This window comes from Mesocricetus auratus, unplaced genomic scaffold, assembly GCF_017639785.1.
Source record: "Mesocricetus auratus isolate SY011 unplaced genomic scaffold, BCM_Maur_2.0 contig_11851_pilon_subseq_1:27836_obj, whole genome shotgun sequence".
NCBI classification, from domain to species: Eukaryota; Metazoa; Chordata; class Mammalia; order Rodentia; family Cricetidae; genus Mesocricetus; species Mesocricetus auratus.
The window spans coordinates 4,161-27,806 of NW_024435473.1; the positions used below are offsets into that span (position 1 = coordinate 4,161).

A 23,646-nucleotide genomic window follows, 5' to 3' on the forward strand; every position below is an offset into this window, starting at 1 on the left:
GAATCCCAATTAAAAACTCTAGGGAACACACTTCATTCTCACAAGAACTGAAGATATGAAAACAGAAAAGTCATACATTCACACAATTTATAACTGATATAAAATTGTTCTTCTTTGGCAAGAATGATCAGAGCTGGGTCTAGTATCTCAAAAACAAATCCAGCTGCTTGCATCCATAACTTCAAAGGCGAAACAGAGTGATTCGTTCTGTGTTAGTGCTGTATGTCTTTGAATTAGCTGTCAGTTTGGTTTGGGTCACTTAAAGGAGGGAGAACAGTGAACTTTTCCTGTAATTGCCGGTGGGAGGGCATTTAACATAAATTGCCCCAGTGTTTGCAGCCACTCTGGAAGCTAAGTATATTTCAGCATTTAGCCAAACAGAGTATTCCTGGCATAAAATAGTTCAGTAACTTACCAGAGAGCACAGCTAATGAAAGGCAGAACAAGGATTTGCCACCCACTGTGTTTGGAGAAGCTGAGGCTCATTCCCTTGTCACTGTTAGAATGACAAAATCCATTGTCATTGAAGATGGAGTCTCCAAGTCATTGTAAGGCAGAGAGAACAGGATCTCAGGGGGTATGTCATAGGTTATTGACGGGCAGATATTCAGTGTTTCTCTGTGATTAAGTTCCTTAGACATGCATAGAAAGGTCTTTGACCATGATGATATGACTACAGTGATCAATTTTTCCTTGATGAAGGGTAGGAACTCTACCAACATTTCTCTGATCGCTGGTTTGGTTCTGACCATAGATGGTCCAAACATCTAAAGATCTTCCTTCTCTCACCTTAATTTCTCGGCAAGTTTCCTAAGAGCAGCCATGACCTCTTTATTCCTCAAGCTGTAGATCACGGGGTTCAACATGGGTGCCACCACAGCATAGAACAGAGCAACCACCTTCTCCTTGTCTTCAGAAGAGGCAGAGCGTGGCCCTAGGTAGGTGAAGATTGTGGCCCCAAAGCACATGCAAACCACAGTGAGGTGAGAAGCACACATCCCAAAGGCTTTGCGACGTCCCCGGGGAGAGTGAATGCGCAGAATGGAGATGACTATACTAGCGTAAGAGAATAGAACCAGGCCACAGGGAAGCATGATCACCAGGAACCCTGAGACGGCCACCATGACCTTGTTGAAAGAAATGTCTACACAGGCCAGCCGGAGAACTGCGAGGGTCTCACAGGCGAAGTGATTAATGACGTCGTGGCACAGAGGAAGACGGAAGGTGATCACCGTCTCCATCAGTGAATTCAAGAAACCAGCCACCAAGCAACTGGCAGCCAGCCCCCGGCACAGTCCTCCATCCATGATAACGGTGTAGTGCAGTGGGTGGCGTACTGCCACGTAGCGATCATAGGACATGGCTCCCAGAAGGAAGAACTCAGAGCCACCCAGTGCCAAGGAGACGCAGAGCTGGAGCACACAGCTGGGAAAAGGCATGAGCTTCCGGGCTGAAACCAAGTGGGCCAGCATCTGCGGGGCAATACTACTCCCATAGCAAAGGTCCACTACGGACAGAACACTGAGGAAGAAGTACATGGGGGTGTGAAGCCTGCTGTCCAGCCTGATGAGGAGAAGAATCAGGGAATTCCCTGCAACGGTTACCAAGTACATGGCAAGGATCAGGGCAAAGAGGAAGACCTGAGTGCCCCAATCATTGGAAAACCCCAACAGGATAAACTCACTGATCCATGTCTGGTTGGCAGATTCCTGGCCCATGAATTTCAGGACTCGGAGGGTATTTTTCCAACCGTGCTGCTGACCAAAGCTTCTGAATTCTAAGGCCATCCACACCAAAGACCCCAATAGATGACTCTAACTGAGTAATAGTATTTTCCCAGTGATGACACCATTAATTTCCACTGGACAGGGGATCTGTTCTTACCAGCAAAGAGAGAAGCGTAGAAGACACAGCTCTAACCACAGAGTATATGTAATAGTGATATTGCTTACCAGCTGTGGTGGCTCCTGCTTGTAATTTCAGCACTTTGGGGACTGTGGCAGAAGGATTGTCATGACTTACGTGCCAGTCTATGTTGTTGGATGAGTTCCAGGCATCCTGGGTTATAATGTGAGATCCTACCTAAGAAATCCAAACAACAAAAATACAACAGTGTCACTTTTTAGATGGTTTATTTTTAGCAGCTTGTTCAGTTTCTGTACATGAAAGGAGAAAACAAGCAAAATGCAAAATCAACCTGCAGAAAAGAATGGGCAAGACCACCTACAAATTCTTCCAGATGAGGAGTTAGTGTGCAGAGTGTCCTTGGGGAACTTCTGCGACTCAAAAGCAAAGGAAACACAAAGCAACCGGAGCTTATCATCAAATGATTACTGAGAACCCAATGTACTTTTCTCAGGACACAGGCAAATGGCCAACAGGAATGGGAAAAATCAGCATCACGATTATTAATAAAATGCCAGTCAAAACAATAAGGAAGCATTACCTGACACTGCTACCAACTTTTAATTCCACAATGAAATTTCCTTCCTGATTTTACAAAAGGGAGAAAGGTATCCATTCACCAAGAATGTCCCATGACCTTGAAGGGAGTCCTGTAACAGAGGACTAGGGTGGATATCCCAATGGCTTCTACCAGTCACAATGTGACTACAGAGGGTTGTCATGGTAATGACAACTACTTTCAGCATATGAACTTTCAGAATGCTCATTAGATATCACATGATTTATAGGTGGCTAGGATTCCTAAGATTAATTAATACTCGGTATTATTAAAACATCAATGGGCCACTCCTTCCTTATAAACTTCCATTACATCTTCTCTTTACATTTAAACTTAAAAAAAATCCAACACATTTTAACACAAGATCAAAGGTGATTTACTCTAAAACTATTGTACTAGTTAGAGATGTTCTTAGTTTTGGAAACCCTCCTAAAAATAAAGGCTACTAATGCTTACAATGTTTTCTCATGAAGATCTAAATTTACTCTTGCCACTCTAATACTTTTGAGAGATTCATCAGCTGCTGAAGATACCAAAATACAAAATGCAGCTTGATGCAAAACTCATCCATCCTTCTAGCCTGCCTTGTTCTTTACAAATGGCTCAATTGTCTTAGAGTTTCAGAATATGTGTGCCGAGGCCTGCTTTTAGGTCTACTTGATGATCAGGAGAACTTTCCCCCAAATTAATTACATCTAACCTTTCTAGGGCCGTTTGTTTACATCTAAAGATTTGAAGTGGATTTCTTTAGTGTGGGAATGTGATTTCCCTCTATGCTATCTTTCCCTCATGAGAGAATGGCTACAGACATCTGCAGTTCTGCCATTTTAGGATTCTTTTACTCTCTCTTAAACAGAGATATATGAGCAAATATTGCTACAAGCATGGAGTTAATACATTTATTTTTGCTTACAGTTTTGCCATAGGATTGAAACAATAGCTTAAAACACAAATAAAGCATAAACTATACCAGTGTAGGACAAATAACATGAAAAGTGTTTGCCCTGTTCTTTAAAGGAATAGCAACAATTCTCCCTCTATTGTGGGTTAGACCTACTATAACAAACCATCAGTCACGTCTACCAAGCCTTCATATGTAGCCGAGGCATCAGTGCTTGGAGGTTTGTATACACAGGGGGCACACACATGTAAACAATAATTGGATCTGAGGGCCGTTCCGCAAGAGGGAATACTTGCTTGGTGCTATAAGTCTGATGGACAACTCATGACTGAGGAGGTCGTAGGCCCTAGCGGGGATCTTTATTGCTGCTACTTGGCTAAACTGATAGAGAACCAAACCTCCTTGCAGCATCTGTGTTGATTTGACAAAGGCTACTCTCTGCCTTTGTCAGAGAAGCCTTTCTTCCCAGTGAATGAAGGTGAATGTAGGCCCGTGACTGCACAAGATGCTGAGAATAAAGATCGTTTGATGATTTAGTCCTCAACAAGACATTTATACCAGTCGTTCAGGGTTTGGGAATATTACAAAAGATGGTACGGAGAGAAAAAAAGAGTTGTAAGGTGGGGAAAAGGGTTACAAAATGCCATTTTCTAAGCACAGCAAGATCACTGTAGCCCTGAAACTCACAGTAGTTGCATGCTGGTACTGGGTTCAGACTAGGCAGCCCCACCCACCTTCAGTCAGCTATGAATGCGGAGGAGGCTCAAGGGCCCCTACCACATACCATTGAACTACTGACAACTAACAGAAGTTTGGAGATGGGCAGCATATAACCACCTACTGGCAAGCCCTCAAGCTTTGATGGATAATTCCAAACCTGTGATCATGCACAGACACTAATCAAACTCTGTGGGACCCGAAACAGAACCCAAAGTCATGAGTATGGCAACCGGATTTATAGGGGAAAGAGGGGCCTGAAGGGGTAGGAGAGAGATAAGCGATGGAGTAGAGACAGTCATCAGAAAGCATGGCATGCTTACATGAAACTGTTGAAGGTCAAACCATGTTAATAAAAATATAAAAAGAATTCTCAGTTGCTCATTTGTTTATATTATTTACACTTCTACAGCTTGGAATTAAAGGGATTAAAATATAGCAACAACCAAACAAGCAATGTTTCCCCAACTGCCGCAAAAAAAACCATTTTTTTCAAAAGGAGGAAATTTGCATTTAAAGCCATGTTGCCTTTGCTCAATAGGGTAATCATGAGAATGTATTTCCCAGTGACTTATTTCTTGAGCATAGAGATCAAAGATCCCGAGTTTTGTACACCGGGAACCTCAGAGTCAAGTGAGCATGTGAAATTCTTTTTCTTCACCATCATTACAGAAAACCTAAAATTCCCTACCAAAAGGTAGAACTCATCAGTAGCTGGAGAGATGGTTCAGAGGTCAAAACAACTTGCTGTTCTCACAGAGGACTGAATTTGGTTCCAAGCACCCCCATGCTGGCTCCTGACTATGGGCGACACCAGCTCCAACAGAGAATCCAACTCCCTCTTCTGACATCCAAGGGCATTGCATCATATGTACATATCACTTCACTCCAAGCCTTTAGAACAAATTTGTAAAAAGCTAAACACAGATCAAAGCAGAAAGACTGAGTAAAACACACGGAGAATACAATCAAAGGACAGGCAGTGGGTGTGATTGGAAAAATACAATGAAGTCCTCTGCCTCTGTGGCTATGGACCCCACCACCCTGTCCAGCACCTGTCTAGCTGGTAAATTATCATTTTGTTCCATTTTTTTGTCCCCAAATATTTAGAGAATAAGCATGAAGTAGAACACAGTCATAATAGTGGCCAAACCACATTTTATTTCAAGTAGAAATACATGTAGTTCTTATGTCTCTGTGTACATGTGTACAGACTGATGTGTCTATATGTTTGAGGGGGCCAGAGAGCAGCCTCAGATTCTGGTCCCCCAGTGCAGCTCAACTTGTTTTTCTCACAGTTTGTTACTGAAACCCGAAGTTCATCCACTGTGCTAGGCTGTCTGGCCAGTGAGCTACCCCAACAACCATTTGCCTCTGCTTCCCAAGCACTAGGATTACAAGTGTGGACCATGAAACCCATCTTAAGAATATATGTAGGTCTTGGGTCTAAAGCTCATCTCTCATTCTTGAGGCACTCAAGGACTGGCATCATGCTTTAATGTGACCGTGACAGGCTTTGTGTTTTTCTCTTTACTTAAGAATACTCTTTCCATCGGATTGATGGCCTATGCAAAAGTAGGTGTTCCCCTACAATGGCAAGAGATCTGCTTTCATACGTATTAAATCAAGATTTGATTAATAAATCTCCCAAAGTTTACACATATGTTGTAATAACAGCAATAACATCCATGACACTATTAAGTGAACTTACAAGTGAAAATAACATTGAAAATGTAAGAGTATTTTTTGACAGTAGGAAATCTGACCTTCGTTAGCAATACACACACAAACTACAGTGTGAACAAGATAAAGTCTTAAAGTGCTCTGGGCCAGTTTCTCATATGAATAAACATTAAACAAATCCAGCACATTAATAAATTGTTGAAGACCTCCTGGCCAACAATCTTCACATCCAGCTTGTTGCAACTTGGTTTTCCCCAGAGTCTCTGGGAATGTCTCTGATCATTATAGTATTCCCCAGCTTCAATTTATTTTGGCCATTTTCAGCCTTAAGTTCCTTTGTTTCTTCCAGTAGCAGAAAAAAGAAAGTAACTAATACACTTAATTCTCAACCATAGCTGAAAACAATCTCATCAAGAAAAAGTTCTACTCTCTTCCTTCTTATTCATATCTACAGTTTTTCTGCATTACCATCTGTGAAAGATCGAAACTGATAATTTTTAGTAAGAAAGCAACTTTTATTAAATCTCCTGTCATTCTGTGTGCTACTCACGGGTGATGTGATTTTCAGACAGTAGGAGAGGATGAAGGGACGATGGGGTGGGGAGGGGAGGTGGGAGAGGAAGGAAGGAGACAGAGAGGAGAGGAGGAAGGGGGAGAAGGGGGAGGAAGGAAAAAGAAGGGGGAGGAAGGGGGAAGAAGAGGGTGGCCCAGGTGGAGGGGAGGGTAGAGAAGGAGGAGGAAAGAAGGATGGGGAGGAAGAGGAAGAAGGACAGGAGCAGGAGGAAGAGGAAGAAGAAGAAGAAAGTCACGATGACTGCGGTATCACTTGGGCTGACACAAATTTCACCGAGGAACCATATTAGGTTTCAAAACAATGGATTAAGGAAAGGTTCAATAGTGTTTGTGGGGGAACATATTTCTTGGCCGTGTAAAATATTCTCACTGTTTCCAGAGCTGTAGTTCATGCATACAGTTTTTTAATTACTTGATTATAACTGTTAACTGACCTATATGTATATGTGTATATTATATACAAATACACACTTTTATTTAGTATTTATAAACTGTAACACAAATACATTTTTTTTCTGCTGAGTAGCGTTCCTTTGTAGAGACAGGACAGATGCATCAAGGTTTGTTTACTGGAATTTATTCTTCATAAGTTTTTCTTTTACAAAATAAAACAACCCCTACTATGAACGCTCATGGAGAAGTTAATGTGTAAACCTGGCTTTCACTTCTGTGTAACAAACACCTAACAGTACGACTCTTGTGTCGAATAGTAAATATGTGCGTATTTGTATAAGAATCTGCCAGTGTTCCGCTAGCATTTTACTCACAGCAGTCAAAATGTGAAAAGTTCAAGTCCTCTGCACTCTTCATAGCACTTAGCACTTAGCCAATGTTGTATCTTAACAACTTTAGTAGTTAAGTAGTAACATGTCACAGTTTTAATTTGCCTTTTCCTAAATATTACTGGCAGTAAATACTTTATATGTCATTTGCCACATATGTGTGTGTGGGGGTGTCTTCAATCTTCTCCCATAACAGTCACAGAAACCATGGTTCCATCAAACCAAGCGTGCCCATAACAGGACCTGCTGTGTTCCAAGACTTCTAAATTTCTATGTTCTAATTTGTCTTCCCCTAAAGTTTAATTGCAGAGAATCTGCATATGATAGTTACACACACACACACACACACACACACACACACACACAGACATACACATTCTTTGGGAAATCTGCTGTATTTCTAGAAAATGTAAGAGTATTTTAAAAACTGTACCGGCTAAGTAGCACTTCAACATAAAAGGGTAGACACTATACGTAGAGGAATTAACTACGTGGCATTCTGATCAACTCAGACTGGGCAGCTGTCAAAAACGTTTTCAGAGAGAGTTGACTATTGAGAGGCTCAAACCTGTCGAAGCCTGGGAACCTTTGCATCATGAGAAAAATATTGCTTCCTGTCTTGAGGAACTAGAATCTATCTTCTGAGGAACAATCTGGACTGGGGGACTGTTCTATCAAGACACCGTACTTTCAGACTTGAATAGAAAGGAGGCTATGGGCTTCAGCAAATCAATTTTTCGAGATGATGCTTATTATAAGAACGTGAAACAAACAAAAAATTTCCCAAATCACCTTTGGAGAGCTCAGCAGGCTGCCCTCTGCCTTTGAAAGGTGGCAAAGCTGAGAATGTTTGAAATTTGAAGACAGGGACTTTGGAACAGGTACCTTTCTCAAACTTTAGGAAGGAAACATCTAGGGGCCAATTATGCTCTGTTTATTAGGCCTCTCTTCTTCCCCCTCCTCCCATATCTGACTACTTCTGCACCCTAACACCCTAAGCATTTCAACTTTGCAAAAGGTAGTTTGCTGTCCTTGTCCCTGGAGCAGGGGTGAGGGACTTGCCAAAATTTAATTTCTCAAGGGACCAACCTCTGTTCTTGAGTGCTTTCATTCTGGATGGTTCACAGTCTATCCCAATTGGTGAGATGTGAGTAAACCCCTACTTCCTCATTCCAGACCAACATCTCTACTCTCCTTTGTCTAGCAGGTCCAGTTTGGGGAACTCATGAGGCCATCTATCTGTTCTCTGTGAATAACTAGATATTGTGAGAATGGGTCATACCATGGGTCATTTTAATATTATCCCTCATAATATGATGCATTCTCTTGGTCTGCTCTTTATGTTTTGGGTTCTGTCACCACATCTGTCAAATTCCTTACACTAACCATTGCACTCGTGCTGAATCTGGAGAAAGACATAGCAGATCCTGTCAGTCAGTCTAACGTCATGAACAGAGAAGGAAGGGAAGGAGACCAACGGGAAAGACAATAGATGGGGTGGGGGAGAAAAATGTCTCCCTATTTCCAAAGTACCTGTGACATCTTTCCTAAAACACTTAAATATATTTATATACTTTCTTTACTGTGTGAATTTATCATGCCATCTCTTTTTCGTTTGCCAAAATTTAGTGGTTATAGAAAGACTCTAGTCATACAATAAACAAGGCCAGCAATTAACAAAAGGGGCCTCGTAAAATTACAAGTCTTCTATCTAGAAAACTAAGCCATCAATAAAATAAATTGAGAGCCTACAAAGTGGAATTAAAATAATTTCAGCTCTATATCACACATGGGATTAATAATTGGACTATACAAAGAACTTTTAAAAACTAAAAAGAAATCAAACAATGCAATTAATAAATGGGGTGATGCAATTAACAGACAGTTCTCAAAAGGCAGAATACAAATAACCAATAAGCATAAAAAGAGTCAACTTCACCATCCATCAGAAAAATGCAGATAAAAACTACATCGAGATTTCCATCTCACCCCAGTTAGAATGACAATCACTTGAAAACATTATATAGCAAATATTTGGCTAGGATGTAGAAAGAGGGAGAGCTTGACACTAGTGATAGGAATGGTTACTAATGCAGGCACTATGAAACTGGAGGCGTCTTTAAAAAGATTATCAAAGGATATTACATATGACCTAGATCCACTACTCTTGGGTGTTTTCTAAGAGAATCCAAATCCAGGTGTCTAGGCTGAGAGAGCATCCTTCTATGGGGAATTGGGTCCCAGTGTCCATTTGTGCACAAGGATAAACACTGTATTTTTTAAAGCTCTTGAATTATGACTTACGTTTTGTCTATCAGTATAAAACTTCATGAAATTGTTTCCACATTGGATCATGTTATTTAGCTTGACCTAGACCTATGTGGCCATTCATATTTAGTTGAAGAAAAAATTATCTCTCATTCCATCTAACTTGAGAACTGTGTTTTGTATCCTCTCTGGCTTTTCTTTCATTAAAAAATTTAAAATCAACTAAATTGGTGTAGCATTCCAAAGTGTGTACTGGGACCAATAATATGAGCCTAACGATAAGAGTGCTCACCACACAAGACTGATAACTGGGGTTCAATCCCTGGAGCCCAGAAAAAAGCAGCAGCAGCAGCTTGCACCTATAACACAAACCTTTTACAAAGAGATGAGAGACAGAGACAAGAAAATCTCTGTGAAGCTCATGGACCAGCAGGCCCAGAGTATGCAGAGTGATTTAAAAAATACACAATAGCCTTTTGAAACAAGGTGGATGAAGAGAATCAACTTCACAAAGTTGTCCTCTGCAGAAAATTGTGAGGTCAGCCTGGCCCAGCTGCCTTGAGAGACATCCATCCTAGATTTTTTCAGGTTAGAGTCCATGGATCACAGGACCCTACTTGCCTTTCAGTTTCTGAGAAACCGAGGCACTCTCTCAGGCAGTGAAGTGTTTCAGGGCACCTTGTGTTTCTCTGCATGTCCCCTCAGAAGTCAAGGACAGCTGGTGTCAACATTAATCTTGTTGTACCCTGTATAGCTTGCACACATTGCTGTATCCTGGCAACTAAAACTGCATTGATCCTGGCAATTGACACAATGTTCTGTTTCTGATAATACGGGGATAAAATGTCTGATTGTTTCAATAAAGTTGTCACAGTTTCAGTCTTGCTGTGGCCCTTCCAATCCAAGCCTGGTTTAATTTCCCACCTACCTTAGCAGGTAACCTTGGCCCCATAAGTCAGCACTTAACACAGACAGGGATGTGAAATATGGAAATGAAGAAGAAGAAGGAGGAGAGGGGGAGGAGAAGAAGAAGAAGAAGAAGAAGAAGAAGAAGAAGAAGAAGAAGAAGAAGAAGAAGAAGAAGAAGAAGAAGAAGAAGAAGGAGGAGGAGGAGGAGGAGGAGGAGGAGGAGGAGGAGGAGGAGGAGGAGGAGGAGGAGGAGGAGAAGGAGAAGGAGAAGGAGAAGAAGAAGAAGAAAGAAAGAAAGAAAGAAAGAAAGAAAGAAAAAATGGTTAAAGATGGTGAACTCTGGAAAATTGTAGGCACACAAGTGTAGTAAGATAGGAGAATTATTTAGAGGTAAAAAGATGGGGCAGGCTGATTCAAAGGAGCAGCATTTGTTTGCATAACTTCTGTAAATTTTGCCGATGGTGGAAGGAGTTAAAATGGGACTCCATCAGTTGATGAAGTTCCTGTGGTTCATTAGTGAACTTCAGCCTTCTTTCCCTAAAGAGGGATCCTGGATCCTAGAACTTGGTCCCGGTTATGAAGAGCAATTCAGGGAGAAGTAGATGCAAGGGGAGCAGAAAAAAAATTACTAGTGATGCTTTTCAGCCTAGGAATAAAAACAGTCAGAGATAAAAATGACAGTTAAAAATCAAAATGATCGGGGGGCGGGGAGAGAATTAACAGTGGAAATAAAAGAAAGATTAGAGCCTGAAGAGATATCATGTAGTTTCTCTCTATGTGATAAAGTTGACTTATTTCCTCTTCCTTGTGCTGCTTTTGCTGCGCCCCCCTCCCCCATCCCGCCCGCCACCCTCCCTCCAGCTCTGAATTGCTCTGCTCCTAAACCCTACCCATCAAGTGCAGCTACTGACAGCATGGGAACTTTTATCCTTTGCTTCACTTCATCCCTTTCTGAGGTTCTTAGGGAGGTTTCTCGCACCCCGTATGAGAATCAAACCAACTCCTTTTAAGTCAAGTTGTGGGTCTCCCAGACAAGAGACTTTTTGGATGCAGGCTAGGAGACTGGAGAAGACTCAGAAGGGTTTTCTCTTTTCCTGCCGAGTTAAAGCCCAATTCTATCAGCCCAGGACAGCAAGTTAGAAACTATGCACCCATTTCAGGTAAGACTCTTAAGGATCTGAAGCAGGCTTCTGCTCAGTATGGACCAACTACTGCTCGTTACCCATCATCTCTGCTTGATTCTGTTTGGGAGAGGGAAGCTTATTGGAGCATCTTAGCAAAAGCTTGTCTTACTGGGAGTGAGTATTTACTGTGGATACTGTGGAGGGCTGATCATTCAGAAAGATGTGAGGACCAAGCTGTTAGATTCAGCAAAGAAACATGCCCATAACTTTTGAAATGTTAATAGAAGGCATATGTAGTGATGCTCAACAACAGATTACATGTCCTCCTGAGATGTATGTTTACTTGCAGGTGGTCAAATGCCTCATGGTTGATGAGGAGGCAAAAGTAATTATTGTTAGACAACTGGCATAGGTAGTTAATGCTACGTGCCAGATTGCTATCCATTCCTTTCAAAAGAAAGGAGACATTAATGATTACACCCACAAGGGTTAATTCTAGCTACAGCCCTCCAAGGGCAGACAATGCCTCAATTATTGGCAGCCATTCAACAACTACAAAAAACTAGCGATGACAAATAGTTCAACTTTATATCAAACATTTGTTGCTACTGCTTTAAAGAGAGTGAGGAAATTGTTTCCTCTTGCTTTTATTATACATCATATGAATGATATTCTGCCTAATAAAAAATTAAAAATGCTCAAAGGTATGTTTACAAAATAAAATTTGGATTATTTCTTTAAATTTGTATTTAAATTTGTAATGATAAAACAAATAAAGTATGATAAAGTCATTGCAGACTGTTAGTCTTTGCTCATTTTTGCTGTTCTTCTATCAGGAGAAACAATTAGGGATGTTATTACCTTTTTACTCAGAGCTCTTACTATTTTAGATCCCTATAAAATATTAAGAACTAACAATGCTTCTGAGTACACTGCCAAGTCTTTTCTGGAATTTTACCAACAGTTTGATTTAACCTACATACAAGATTCCCATATAACACTTAGGGTCAGTCTTTTGCTTAAATAGGTAATGGATACCCTTAAAAATAAAGGAGAGGGAGTAGAGTAGCATGGATACTCCTTACAATATTTTATTTTCTATTTCATATACTTTAAACATTTTAAATTTGGGCAAAGATGGTCTTACCACTCAAAAATGTTTGAGGGTTGCTCCAGAACAACTCAGAGTCACTGTCCTTTGGAAAGATGTTATGTCTGGCCAGTTGAATGGCCTGACACCAGCAATTCACTGGAGCCAGGGCTATATTTGTACTTTCTCTTCAGAGTGTTGAGGTCAGTATGGTTATCTGAAAGTCTGACTCAACTTGTGGAGGATGGAGGATGAGTTTCTAAAGCATCTGTAGAGGCTCCCCCGTGCCACCCCCCCAAAAAAGAAAGAACAATGAAGAGAATGGGGTGACAGAGTTGTTGAGCCATGAATAACAGAGTCTGTATACCAGCAATGACTCAGATGAAGAAAACTAGTGACAGAGGAAAGAACTGGGTGAAATCTCAGTGGAAGGGCATGATTGCATTTTTGCTGTTCTTGCTATGATGTCCCCTTTGAATGCATTTGTGTCACTGCTGAAACACAACCCGATCAACCTGTGCTCTACTTTATTAACGAGAAAGGGAGTAGGGTGTCTGCTTATGTCAGTGACTCTGAGTATTTGGGAACCACCACTGCTAATCATATTGTTTCCCAGGCAGAGACAGTCACAGGATAATTTGGGTATTGATGTTCAGGCAAAGCATAATGAAAGATTCACCGTCCAACATTCAAAGTTAGATAAATTACCCTCCTCCATCGCTGCACAAAACCTGGCAATCGTCATTATTCATTATGTTTTCTCTCTCAACTGGACTTCTAAACTACAGTCCACAGGAATGTTTGTCTCCGGGTCTCTTTTGTTGGTTATACTGGGAAGCATTGTTAGCCTTGAGATCAATTTCCTAATCCATATCTGCGTTGAAGATTGACCTGCATGCTATAAAATTATAAACAAGGAAATAGCTGCATGGAATCATGAAGTTGGCCCATCCAAGCTGTCTTGAGAGCCATACATCATAGATTCTTTTTTTCAGGTTAGAGTCAGTAGTGGCTGGGGCACTATGTGCCTTTCCGTTCCTGAGAAACCTAGGCACTCTCTTAGGCAGTGAAGTGCTCAGGTCACTTTGTCTTCTTTGTTACATTCATTGGAAGTCAAGCATGGGAACTCTACAGGACAACTGGTGTTAACATTGATCTTGTGTGCCCTGTATAGCTTTCAAGCATCGTTGCATATTAACAACTAAAACCGCACCGATCCTGGCAATTGCTGCCGTGTTCTGTTTCTGATGACAAGGGGATAAAAAAAATCTGATTGATTACTTCCATAAAATTGTCACAGCTTCAGTCTTGCTGTGGCTCTTCCAACCTGAGTGGTTTAATTTCTTACTGGCCATATCAGGCAAGCTTGTTTGGGCCATCTGTACACTGGGCGAAGATACGTTGCTATGATTGGTACAACAAAAAGCTGAATGGCCAATAGCTGGTGGGAGGTAGGGGTAGGATTTCCTGCAGAAATAAAAGAAGAGGAGGATGAACCTAGCCATGTGAAAGACATCAGGAGACATGGAAAGGAAACAGGAGGTAGAAGATGAAAGAGAGGCGATGCCACCTGGTAGAAGGTAAGAGCTGCTTAGGAACTATAGGCTGAACTTTTATAATTAACAAGTCTCCATGTCACTACTTGTGAGCTGGCAGCCCAAAGGAAAGTCTGACTACATATTGCACCCAACCTCTGGGTATTTATTTCCATATAGGGCCTGAGAAATCTTAAAACCAAAGAAACAAACAAAAATCCCAAACGGACGTGGCTTCCTAGTAACTCAGTGTTTGCAACTTACAGAGGTGTGGTTGCTGTATGGTGAGCGCTAGAACAGCTGGCATGCTAAATAGCACCGGCTCAACAAATTCTCAGAGCTAGGGAGGGCAAATGCTTCTACTGGCTGGTACTGGGGGTGTAAGGATCGCCTTTCTTCTCATGGACTCAAGCAGGACAGAACCAGACACTGGTGGAGAGTTACTCAGCCTGCTCACATAATCAGAGTAGTCTGCAGGCACGTAGTACAGCTCTCTAGGCTGAGGAAACCTCTAAATGTACAGTAAAAAATGGGTATATACAGTCCTAGAAAAAAAATAATAAAGTGAAGTCTTTCAAAGGGAGAGTAAAGTGAAATTACAGAAAAAAGCCACATAAAGATGGGAAACACACAGGGTGTCTGGATCCTGTGTGGTGCTCTGTTGACTTTCAAATTTTTAATGCTAATGAACAAAAATCAATAGCTGCTGAGAGATATTGGATTATGGAAACTGCTAAATTAAACAAACCTATATATTTTAAGACTATCTTAACTTCAGAAAGGAAGTAAGAAAATGTGTTGCACTCGGGGAGAGGTTGTGCTTTTGGTTCCACAGGAATTGAAAAGTTTTAAATTTTCTCAAAGTTAATAGAGATCAGATTTGATCAGGGAAGACTTCCTGAGGGTCTGGGTTACAGATGTGTGGGAAAGACAGAAAAGACTACAAGATAGGCAATGAATATGCTGATCATGCTTCATGGAACAGCTTTGAGATTGGACGAGACATGATAAATTTTGTTGGCCACAGAGTCCTCATGACTTATTACATGCTATCCTTTCTTATGTTATGGACAGAGGTTTGATCACAGTTCAAACAGACTTATAAAGTTGACAGGTGCCTTTTACCTTCTTAAACATAAAACAAAAAATAATGTTAGCTGACCTGTGCACATCTCACAATCCATACTTGTGTTAATGCCGATATACGTATTACTTTAAAAGTTTGTGTGTTATTTTTTTCAGAATAAAGGACCAGACATCAACAAAGACAAGTAGCCCAAGTGATCCAGCCTCTCAGAATGCCTCTGTTTCAGTTTCCTCTAAATTCTGCATCCAGAACAACTTTGAAGCCACTAGATGAAATGGTGCAACCTCACAGACTATCCAGTCAAGACTTCAGATTAACCTTACAGTCTCCCATCACACAGAGATTAAACAAAAAATAATACAGCTAGCTCTCCCAAGACTTTACCATTATCTCAGGGTCTCTGAAAGAAGCTTTCACATCCAGACAACAGTAAGCAGTCTAGAGAACACTATACACACATTCCCAAGATGTGGGGAGGGTGGCTTTTGATCACTCTATGAGTTATGAATGCTTGTCATCATTTAGGGGGTTGGTATTGTAAGTTGTTATTTGTCAGGGTCAGTAAAACAGCTGAACAAAGGATATTATATTCAGGAATCTCTTTTTGAAAGAAAAGGGGGGGAGTATACTATAAACATGATATAATCAAAGGGTGGATTGGAGAATCTACTTTTGAACTAAAAAGCAACTACTAGTCTCAAATATTTTAATTGATATAACAAAGAAATATAGGTTAGTAGCTAGTCGTCTATAATGAAACTTATAGTTATGGTCAGTATGTTTTCAGGGCAAACAGAGGTAATTCTAAATAGATAGTCTTCAAACACTTCAAAGACCTACAAAATATGACACTTAAAATGTTTTAATAACATAAGGCTTTTCATGTCAGTGAGACATGTCTGCTCCTGGCAGCATCAATTTACTTCAAAAGATAGTCACTTCAAAAGAGGATGACAGGTATCAAAGAACCTCCACATGGAGTTTGATTTTAATGAGGCAAAGATAGCACTTGGACAAGAAACTACCCTTGCTTTGACTGCCGACAATATGTTGTCCAAATTTGACAAGCAGGACACAAAATAAGGTGACTGCTGTACTTTGCCAATACAAGGTAGGACAGTCCTTCAAAAATTTCCTGCTTCACAAAAAAAATGTGTCAGGTATTCCCCGCCTGTAGGCCAAAGATGGATGCCCCAACAGTGCAGAGGAACCTTGGATGACATACACGCAGCCAGCTGTTTCTGTCATTTCTATAGTTTTGGAAGTTGCTTGTTCTGCCCTTCCTGGTTATTCAGGTAATAGTATATCCTCCTTTGGTCTTTGGTGGAGTCGAAGACCAAGTGGTTATAGTGACAGTTATTACGAAACTCAGAAAAGAAACTTACATAAGAGACGTAAAAGTTTATAATTTTGAGAAACATAAAAGCTTAAGTTGTTTCCCTAAGATGTTTTAAGGTCTGAAAAAAATATTTTTAGGATGGAATATGAGTTAGGATACAAAGCAAATTAGGTATAAAACTTTGAACTCACCAAGATATAGAATAGATAATGGAATTTTTTTCCTGAATTTGCCAAATGCAGATAGACTGGACATTGTGAATGTAATCCTTACCTGATAATCATTCTTATTGTATAGAGTTTTCTTTTTTATTTAGACAAAAAAGGGGAAATGTTGTGAGATGCTTGTACACTGTGTGAAAATATATTGCTGTGATTGGTGTAATATAAAGCTTAATAGACAATAGCTTGGCAGGAGGCATAGGTGAGATTTCCAAGGAGAGAAAGGAAGGGGAGGACGAATCTAGGCACAAAAGAGACACCAGGAGATGTGACGAGAAAACAGGAGGCTCAAAATGAGGAGTGTAGATTAATATATAAATGGACTTATTTAAGTTATAAAGGCTAGTTGTGAACAAGCCTAAGCTGCAGGCCAAGCTTTCATAATTAATAAGTCTCACACTATTATTTGTGAGTTGGTGGTCCAAAGGAAAGTCTGACTATATAACTGTTAAGAGAATCTTTTTCTTTTGCTAGCCGCTTTGGTTTATCCCCCGCCAGTCGCCTGGGCTCTGCCACGCCAGCCTGGTTCTATAGCCGCATGAGTCCCAAATAAACACACAGGAGGCTATATTCATTATGAAGCTGTTGGCCTTGCTTGTCTCTTACTGGCTATCTCTGCCTTAAGTAATTACCCCATAATTGTTAATCTAAGTATGTTTCTTACCGGAGAATAGTTCCCGGCGTCCTACCCCCATGGCGTCACATGTTGACTCTCTTGTGTTTCCCCTTCCCAGAATCCTCCTCTACTCCTAGTCCCTCCTATCTAGGTTTTCTATTGGCCAGACAGTACTTTATTGACAAATGCACAGGCAAATAACAGGACTTCCCCAACATATAACCTTGGCCCATAAAATAAATATGGGCACTTAAAGTCCCCTAACCTCCAGATACATGCCATGATATGTTCATGTATGCCCAGACACACACGCACACACCACACACATACACACACACACACACACACACGAGTATATGTGTGTGCATAATCTATCAATTCTACTTAGTTTTTTACAGTATTTACATATTTCTAGGGCTGACCAGTTGATATTGGACAACCAATGCAGGACAACCAATGCAGGACCTTGTCCCTTGAGGAGGCTGATTCTCCTTCTCTCAGCAGACACTGAGAACTTGTAGCTCTTCATCTGGGGGTGAGATGCCTAACTACCATTGATTTCTTGGTCAGAGAAATGAAAGAGACTCTCAGAATAATAACGGCTATTGCTGCTGCCCTCAGTTGCCTCCCAGAACTTGACTTTAAGACCCCCTCGTCAAAGGCACCACACACTCCAAACACAGGACTTAGCAGTGTCTATCTGGAATTGACTGAGATGTCTCTTTGCTGCAGACTGGCTCTCCTAATTTGGGGGATGGCGTGCAAGCTGACAGAACAGAGGAGCAATCAGTAATAAACAAGTCCCTCTTTATAAGTTCAAAACACGCTAAGTGTTGGTGAGGCTGAGCGTGTATAAAGATCACATCCACTGAAGCAAGGGTGCAGACCTCAGATGCCATTCTGGATAGCATTTCCCGGCTTCTAGCAACTTGATTCCTGTGTGTGGGCCCTGAAGAAATTTTCATGTGTTATTGTCATGGTGTTAGTGAGTTGAGGGGATATCATCAAGAATGAGAGCTGAAATAATAGAAATACGGTGAGTTAGCCTACATCGATATGGTATGTGACTAGAGCTATGTGTAAATTGTAAAATATGTAGCTAAGCATAAACACTAGTATAAACAATGAAATAGTAAATTATGTATATACAATTTCATACACAGCTACTACAATAGACATGTTGAATGGCTTCCCAGATGGCAAGAGAAAAATGAAAATAATGTAATAAAAACAATTTGTTAATTTATAAAAACTAACAAAGGACTTGTGCAAAAAAAATCTGTAGAATAGAGGAGTCTTTTTCTTTTTTGGTTTTTTTAGAGACAAGGTTTCTCTGTATTGTTTTTTGGAGGCTGTCCTGGAACTCGCTCTGTAGACCAGGCTGGCCTTGAACTCACAGAGATCCACCTGCCTCTGCCTCCCTAGTGCTAGGATTAAAGGCGTGTGCCACCAATGCCTGGCAAGAATAGAGAAGTCTTAACTATTAAATATACAACTTAGATTTACTATAATTTTTATTAGTTCTTTGAGACTTTTTTATCATATGTTTTAATCACCTCTCCCACAAATCTTTCAAGGTCTATCTCCTCTTTTCTACCAACCCAGTTTTATGAATTCTTTTCTTTTTGCCATACTCCTCATTTCCGATTTATACTGCCCATTTATTCTTGGAAGTGTGGCCTTCCACAGAGTGTGTTTCACTTACCTGGGGCTGCACTCAGAGAAAACTGACACACTCTCTCCCAGCATCTAACACTTTCCGTAACCCTCTGTTAAAGAAGGAGGAACTTCATGCTCACATCTTACCTGAGACTTTAATAAACAACTTATTTTGTAACACCCTTAAACTGAACAAGTATTCCCTCTGTAATAGTTCAGAAAATCACCAGAAACTGTGAAGAATGTACTAAATGGATTATCAATCAGCAGGAATTCAATTGAATTTCTAATGTGCAGGAAACACCTGAGGTAAAAATCTACACACCTTTACCCAAGAAGATTACAGTCTACTTGGTGACTAGAACCAGAATCTCGACTAAGAATGAAGGGTGTTTTTGTTGGTTTCTGATTTTTTGTTTTCGGTTTATCAACAGGGAGTTAAAACTACAACATGTTACAACAACATAAGCCACACCAAAAGAAAATTTAGGAAGAAAGTACATATTAATCATTTCCTACTTATCTGGGATGTGTTTTGGTGGACTGTTGGAGAGAAGAAATCATTCTCATTTATTTCTTTTCCTTTAGTTTCTCTGTTGTTCCTCAAGCTGTAGATGAGGGGGTTGAGCATTGGGGTCACAACAGCATAGAAGAGAGCAACCATTTTCTCCAGCCCAGCTGAGGATGTGCCCACAGGTCTCAAGTATGTAAAGATGGCTGTTCCAAAGCACATAGAAACCACCGTGAGGTGAGAGGCGCAGGTCCCAACGGCTTTGCGTCTCCCCTGGGAAGAGCGAATGCGAAGAATGGCGGCGACTATGTGAGCGTAGGAAAAGAGCACCAGGACGCAGGGGAGCATAATCACCAGAAAACCCGAGATGGCCACCATGACCTTGTTGAGGGAGATGTCCACACAAGCCAGCCTCAGCACAGCCAGAATCTCACAGGCAAAATGATCGACGACCTTACGACAGAGGGGTAACTGGAAGATCATGAGGGTCTGCACTAGTGAATTTGTGAGCCCAGCAGCCAGACAGGCCGAAGCCAGCCCCAGACACAGCTCTCCATGCATAATGACCGTGTAATGCAGAGGATGGCACACAGCCACGTAGCGGTCGTAGGCCATGGCGCCTAGCAGAAAGAACTCCGTGCTACCCATCGCCAGGGAGATATACAGCTGCAGCACACATCTGTGAAACGGGATGGACTTCCAGGCTGACAGGAAGTGAACGAGCATCTGGGGGACCGTACTGTTGCTGTAACAGATATCCACAAATGACAGGATGCCGAGGAAAAAGTACATGGGTGTATGGAGCCTACTGTCCAGCACGATGAGGATGATGATGAGTAGGTTTCCCAGGACGGTCAGCAAGTACATGGCCAGAAACAGCACAAACAAGGAGACCTGAGTTCCCCAGTTGCTTGACAAACTCAGGAGCAAGAACTCACCCACCTATGTCTGGTTTTCCTTGCCCATTAGATCCCTGAGAACAAAGCCCAAGTTACGTAACAATAAATATCAGATCCTAAGCAAAGCTCTTCCCAGATCCTCCCTTAAGTGGAGAGTTTATTAAGATGCTTGCATGTTTCGATTAAAAAGTGTAACCATAAACTTTCACTCTCTCTCTTTCCATCCAGTTTTTAATGTCGGTTTCCCAGAACCCACACCTTAACAGTTATGAACATTCTTCTGTTAATTTACAATTTTATTGCTGTGTTATCCAATGCTAAAAAAATATGGTATTCAATTTTTATCTTTGTTTACTCAAGAATTTTGAATTTCAATTTAGAAAATAGAAAGTGTGAATAGATTTTTTTTGAGTTGGAAGGGAATGCCAAAAAACTCTATTTATTTCAGAGTTAGTAAAATTTTAAAAGTATAACCTGTGTGACTCTTTCCCATCTTTAAAACCTTTATGATTGACTCTGTCCCTTAGAAGACACAAGGGAATAATTCCCAGTGTTGTGTTCTTCCTCCAGAAGAGTGGCAAAGAAAAGGTTAACAGTAGAGTACATCTGTGAAGACACAAGTCCAATTCACAAACGCATTAGCTAGCTTCTCATAAGTGTAATATCTAACACCTACCACAAATATTACCTATAACCATGGGACCACGGAAATCATTACCTAAAACCATGAGACCGTGAAAATAAATACGCATAACCTTGAGAGCATGGAAATCTGGCAAAACATTCCCACTGGCTGTTTGTTTCCTGTCTGCTAAGAGTTAGGATTGAGAGGGTAACTAAGAGAGATGGACAAAAACTCACTTGAGTTAGCTGATTGATATGGCTGCTGATTATATCTGCTTCTCACCCTACCTTTCTTCTTTCTCCCCTACCTCTCTCCCATTCTCTGTCTCTCACTCATAGTTATATAACTACCATATGGTAATGTTTACTCAAACTCAATTTGTTCACAGATGAAGGGTGTGTATGCAAATGCCTCTGGACACTATGTCTGCCCCCCAAGTTAAATTTCCCAAACTTATTTATCTGCAATTCACCACACTCAGTCATGAACACACTCGGGAACACAGGATGAGTCTTGTATTCAGTGGCATTACCTTATTATAGGAGACAGGCAGAAAACACACACAATTGTGTTTCCCAGGCTAGAATCAAACTCCCTTCTTTGTGTCTAATCAAGGATTGTAGGCATTCTCCAGACACCCAGCTCCTTCGCTCTCATTTTCTTCTAAAACAGTCAAGTGCCTCAGATACTCAAACACCTGTCTTCTCTCAAGCTTTTCCATTCTCTCTGGATTGTAACCGAGGCAGTCGGTCAGAGGATACCAATCCAACTGGTCCATAACAACCCAAACCTTCTAATCTTGATGATGTTCTTGTATTTCTGAGCCTTGAGGGTTCTGTGTTCAGAAACTGACTCAGGAGCTCTTAGTAACCGTTTGTTCGTTTTATTAAAGTCACGTGTGGGTACCAAAAGTCCCACGACCTGGGAAAAGCCTCTTCAATCTCATATTACTCTGCCATTTCAGAAGAAAACGTGAGACAGACACAGTTGTCCCAACCAGATAGGTCATGTGCTCACTTAACACACCCCCATTACCAGTACCTTAGACCTACGCTTGTGTGAATCTGCTCCGCTGTGACACCTATTAAACATGGAGCCTACTGCTCAGATGAAGCTCCATCCAGACAAGCATCGCTGTAGAATATTGGGGTGTCTCAATGTGCTGAGGTCCATAGCTGGAAGTCTTCAGGCATTGTTACAATTAGTCACATTATCCTCCCTCCCCGCTTCTTGGAGAAAAACTTGTTAGAAGAGAGGTAACCCTGTCCTTCCTTCCCCAAAAGCTATCCTTCTCTTTCCCCAGGAATCAGGGCAAATTAAACCTGTGCTTCATTTAGGCAGATCCAAAACCATCCTATGTCAGCAGTCTGTTTTCTGTGTAGGTGGTCAAAGTCTGATGCCTGTGGTCTCAGACCTATCTGAAAGGACTTTTCTTCTGGAGCAGGCTATCAGAGCTTGACCTGCAGCTCTATAGCAACAAATTATAGTCCAACCGTCAGAGCCATCAGCAAGCAGAGAGAGGCTGGGTGATGTGGGGACCCTGGCTCCATGCTGCTTGTCCCATCTTCACTCAGCCAGCTCCAACACAGGAGTCCCACAGCAGGTGAGGGCTGTTTTGGAAGAAGGAACTTTCCTCCTCAGAGATACAATCTCTACAGGCCAATTATGCCATGCTTGTTAGGCTTCTGTAACTTTCTGTGAGCTGGTTCTTCATTTCACTCTGTCTTAAAAACAAAATAAAGACTCAACTTTGCCCTTTTACTTGGGAATGTCTTTGTAGTCACTCATCTCTGAATTCTTATCTACGCTTGAAACATAAAAGTGACAACTTAGCGTTCACAAAACAGGCATGTGAGAAGAGACTAATAAACTCCCATGTCCCCCAAGAGACACTCCTCTGATTTTGTTAAAGGCACACTTTGAGGAAGTTGCTGCCTGCCCATCTTTTAAGTTTAAGTTATGAGCACGCATACTCCTGACTGAAGTTTTTAACCCGGTGTGTCCAGACATTTCTGCACTATCCCCGGATCTTCAGGCAATGTATCTTTACCATGACAATTCAGTCATGTATGACACACTTACTAATATTGTCTTTATAACCAAAACATTCTGAGGGACCTTTAACCTCGGAGGCTCTACTGAAAGAGAGACTCCTTTTTAAATATGCACTATGGAATTACTTTACTTGTTTAAATCTACAGGTCTACCTTTGTGTTCTATAAATACTCCTAAAATGTACTACTCACCATAAACATCAGTGCTGGAATGAGATCTACCTTTGGATTCTATGAATAGTCCTGAAATGTACTACTCACTATAAACATCAGTGCTGGAATGAATACAGACATACACACCCCCCCCACACACACACACCCACACCCACACACCCACACCCACACACACCCACACACACACACACAGGGTGGGGGAAGGGGAGCAGCTCCGTTGTCCCATGTATCTCCTCATTTCAATCCTGTAGTGTTACAGTTACTGCACTGGGAGCTGAAGAGACAGATTAGCGGTTAAGAGCACTGACTTCTCTTCCAGAGGACCTGGGTTTAATTCCAGCATACATACACTGTGTGAAGGTGTGTTGTAATTGGTGTAATAAAAATATGGACAGCCAGCAGCTAGGCAGGATCA

General features: G+C 41.2%; 1 protein-coding gene and 1 pseudogene across 1 annotated transcript; both read right to left on the bottom strand.

Annotated features, from left to right (window-relative positions):
- Positions 1-785: 785 nt before the first annotated feature.
- LOC121138735 (olfactory receptor-like protein OLF3) lies at positions 786-1,718 on the bottom strand. Its single transcript, XM_040741358.1, has one exon. The coding sequence runs from the start codon at positions 1,716-1,718 to the stop codon at positions 786-788; it is 933 nt and encodes a 310-aa protein (XP_040597292.1).
- A 13,778-nt stretch (positions 1,719-15,496) lies between these two features.
- LOC101844368 lies at positions 15,497-20,445 on the bottom strand (annotated as a pseudogene).
- Between the last annotated feature and the right edge of the window lie 3,201 nt (positions 20,446-23,646).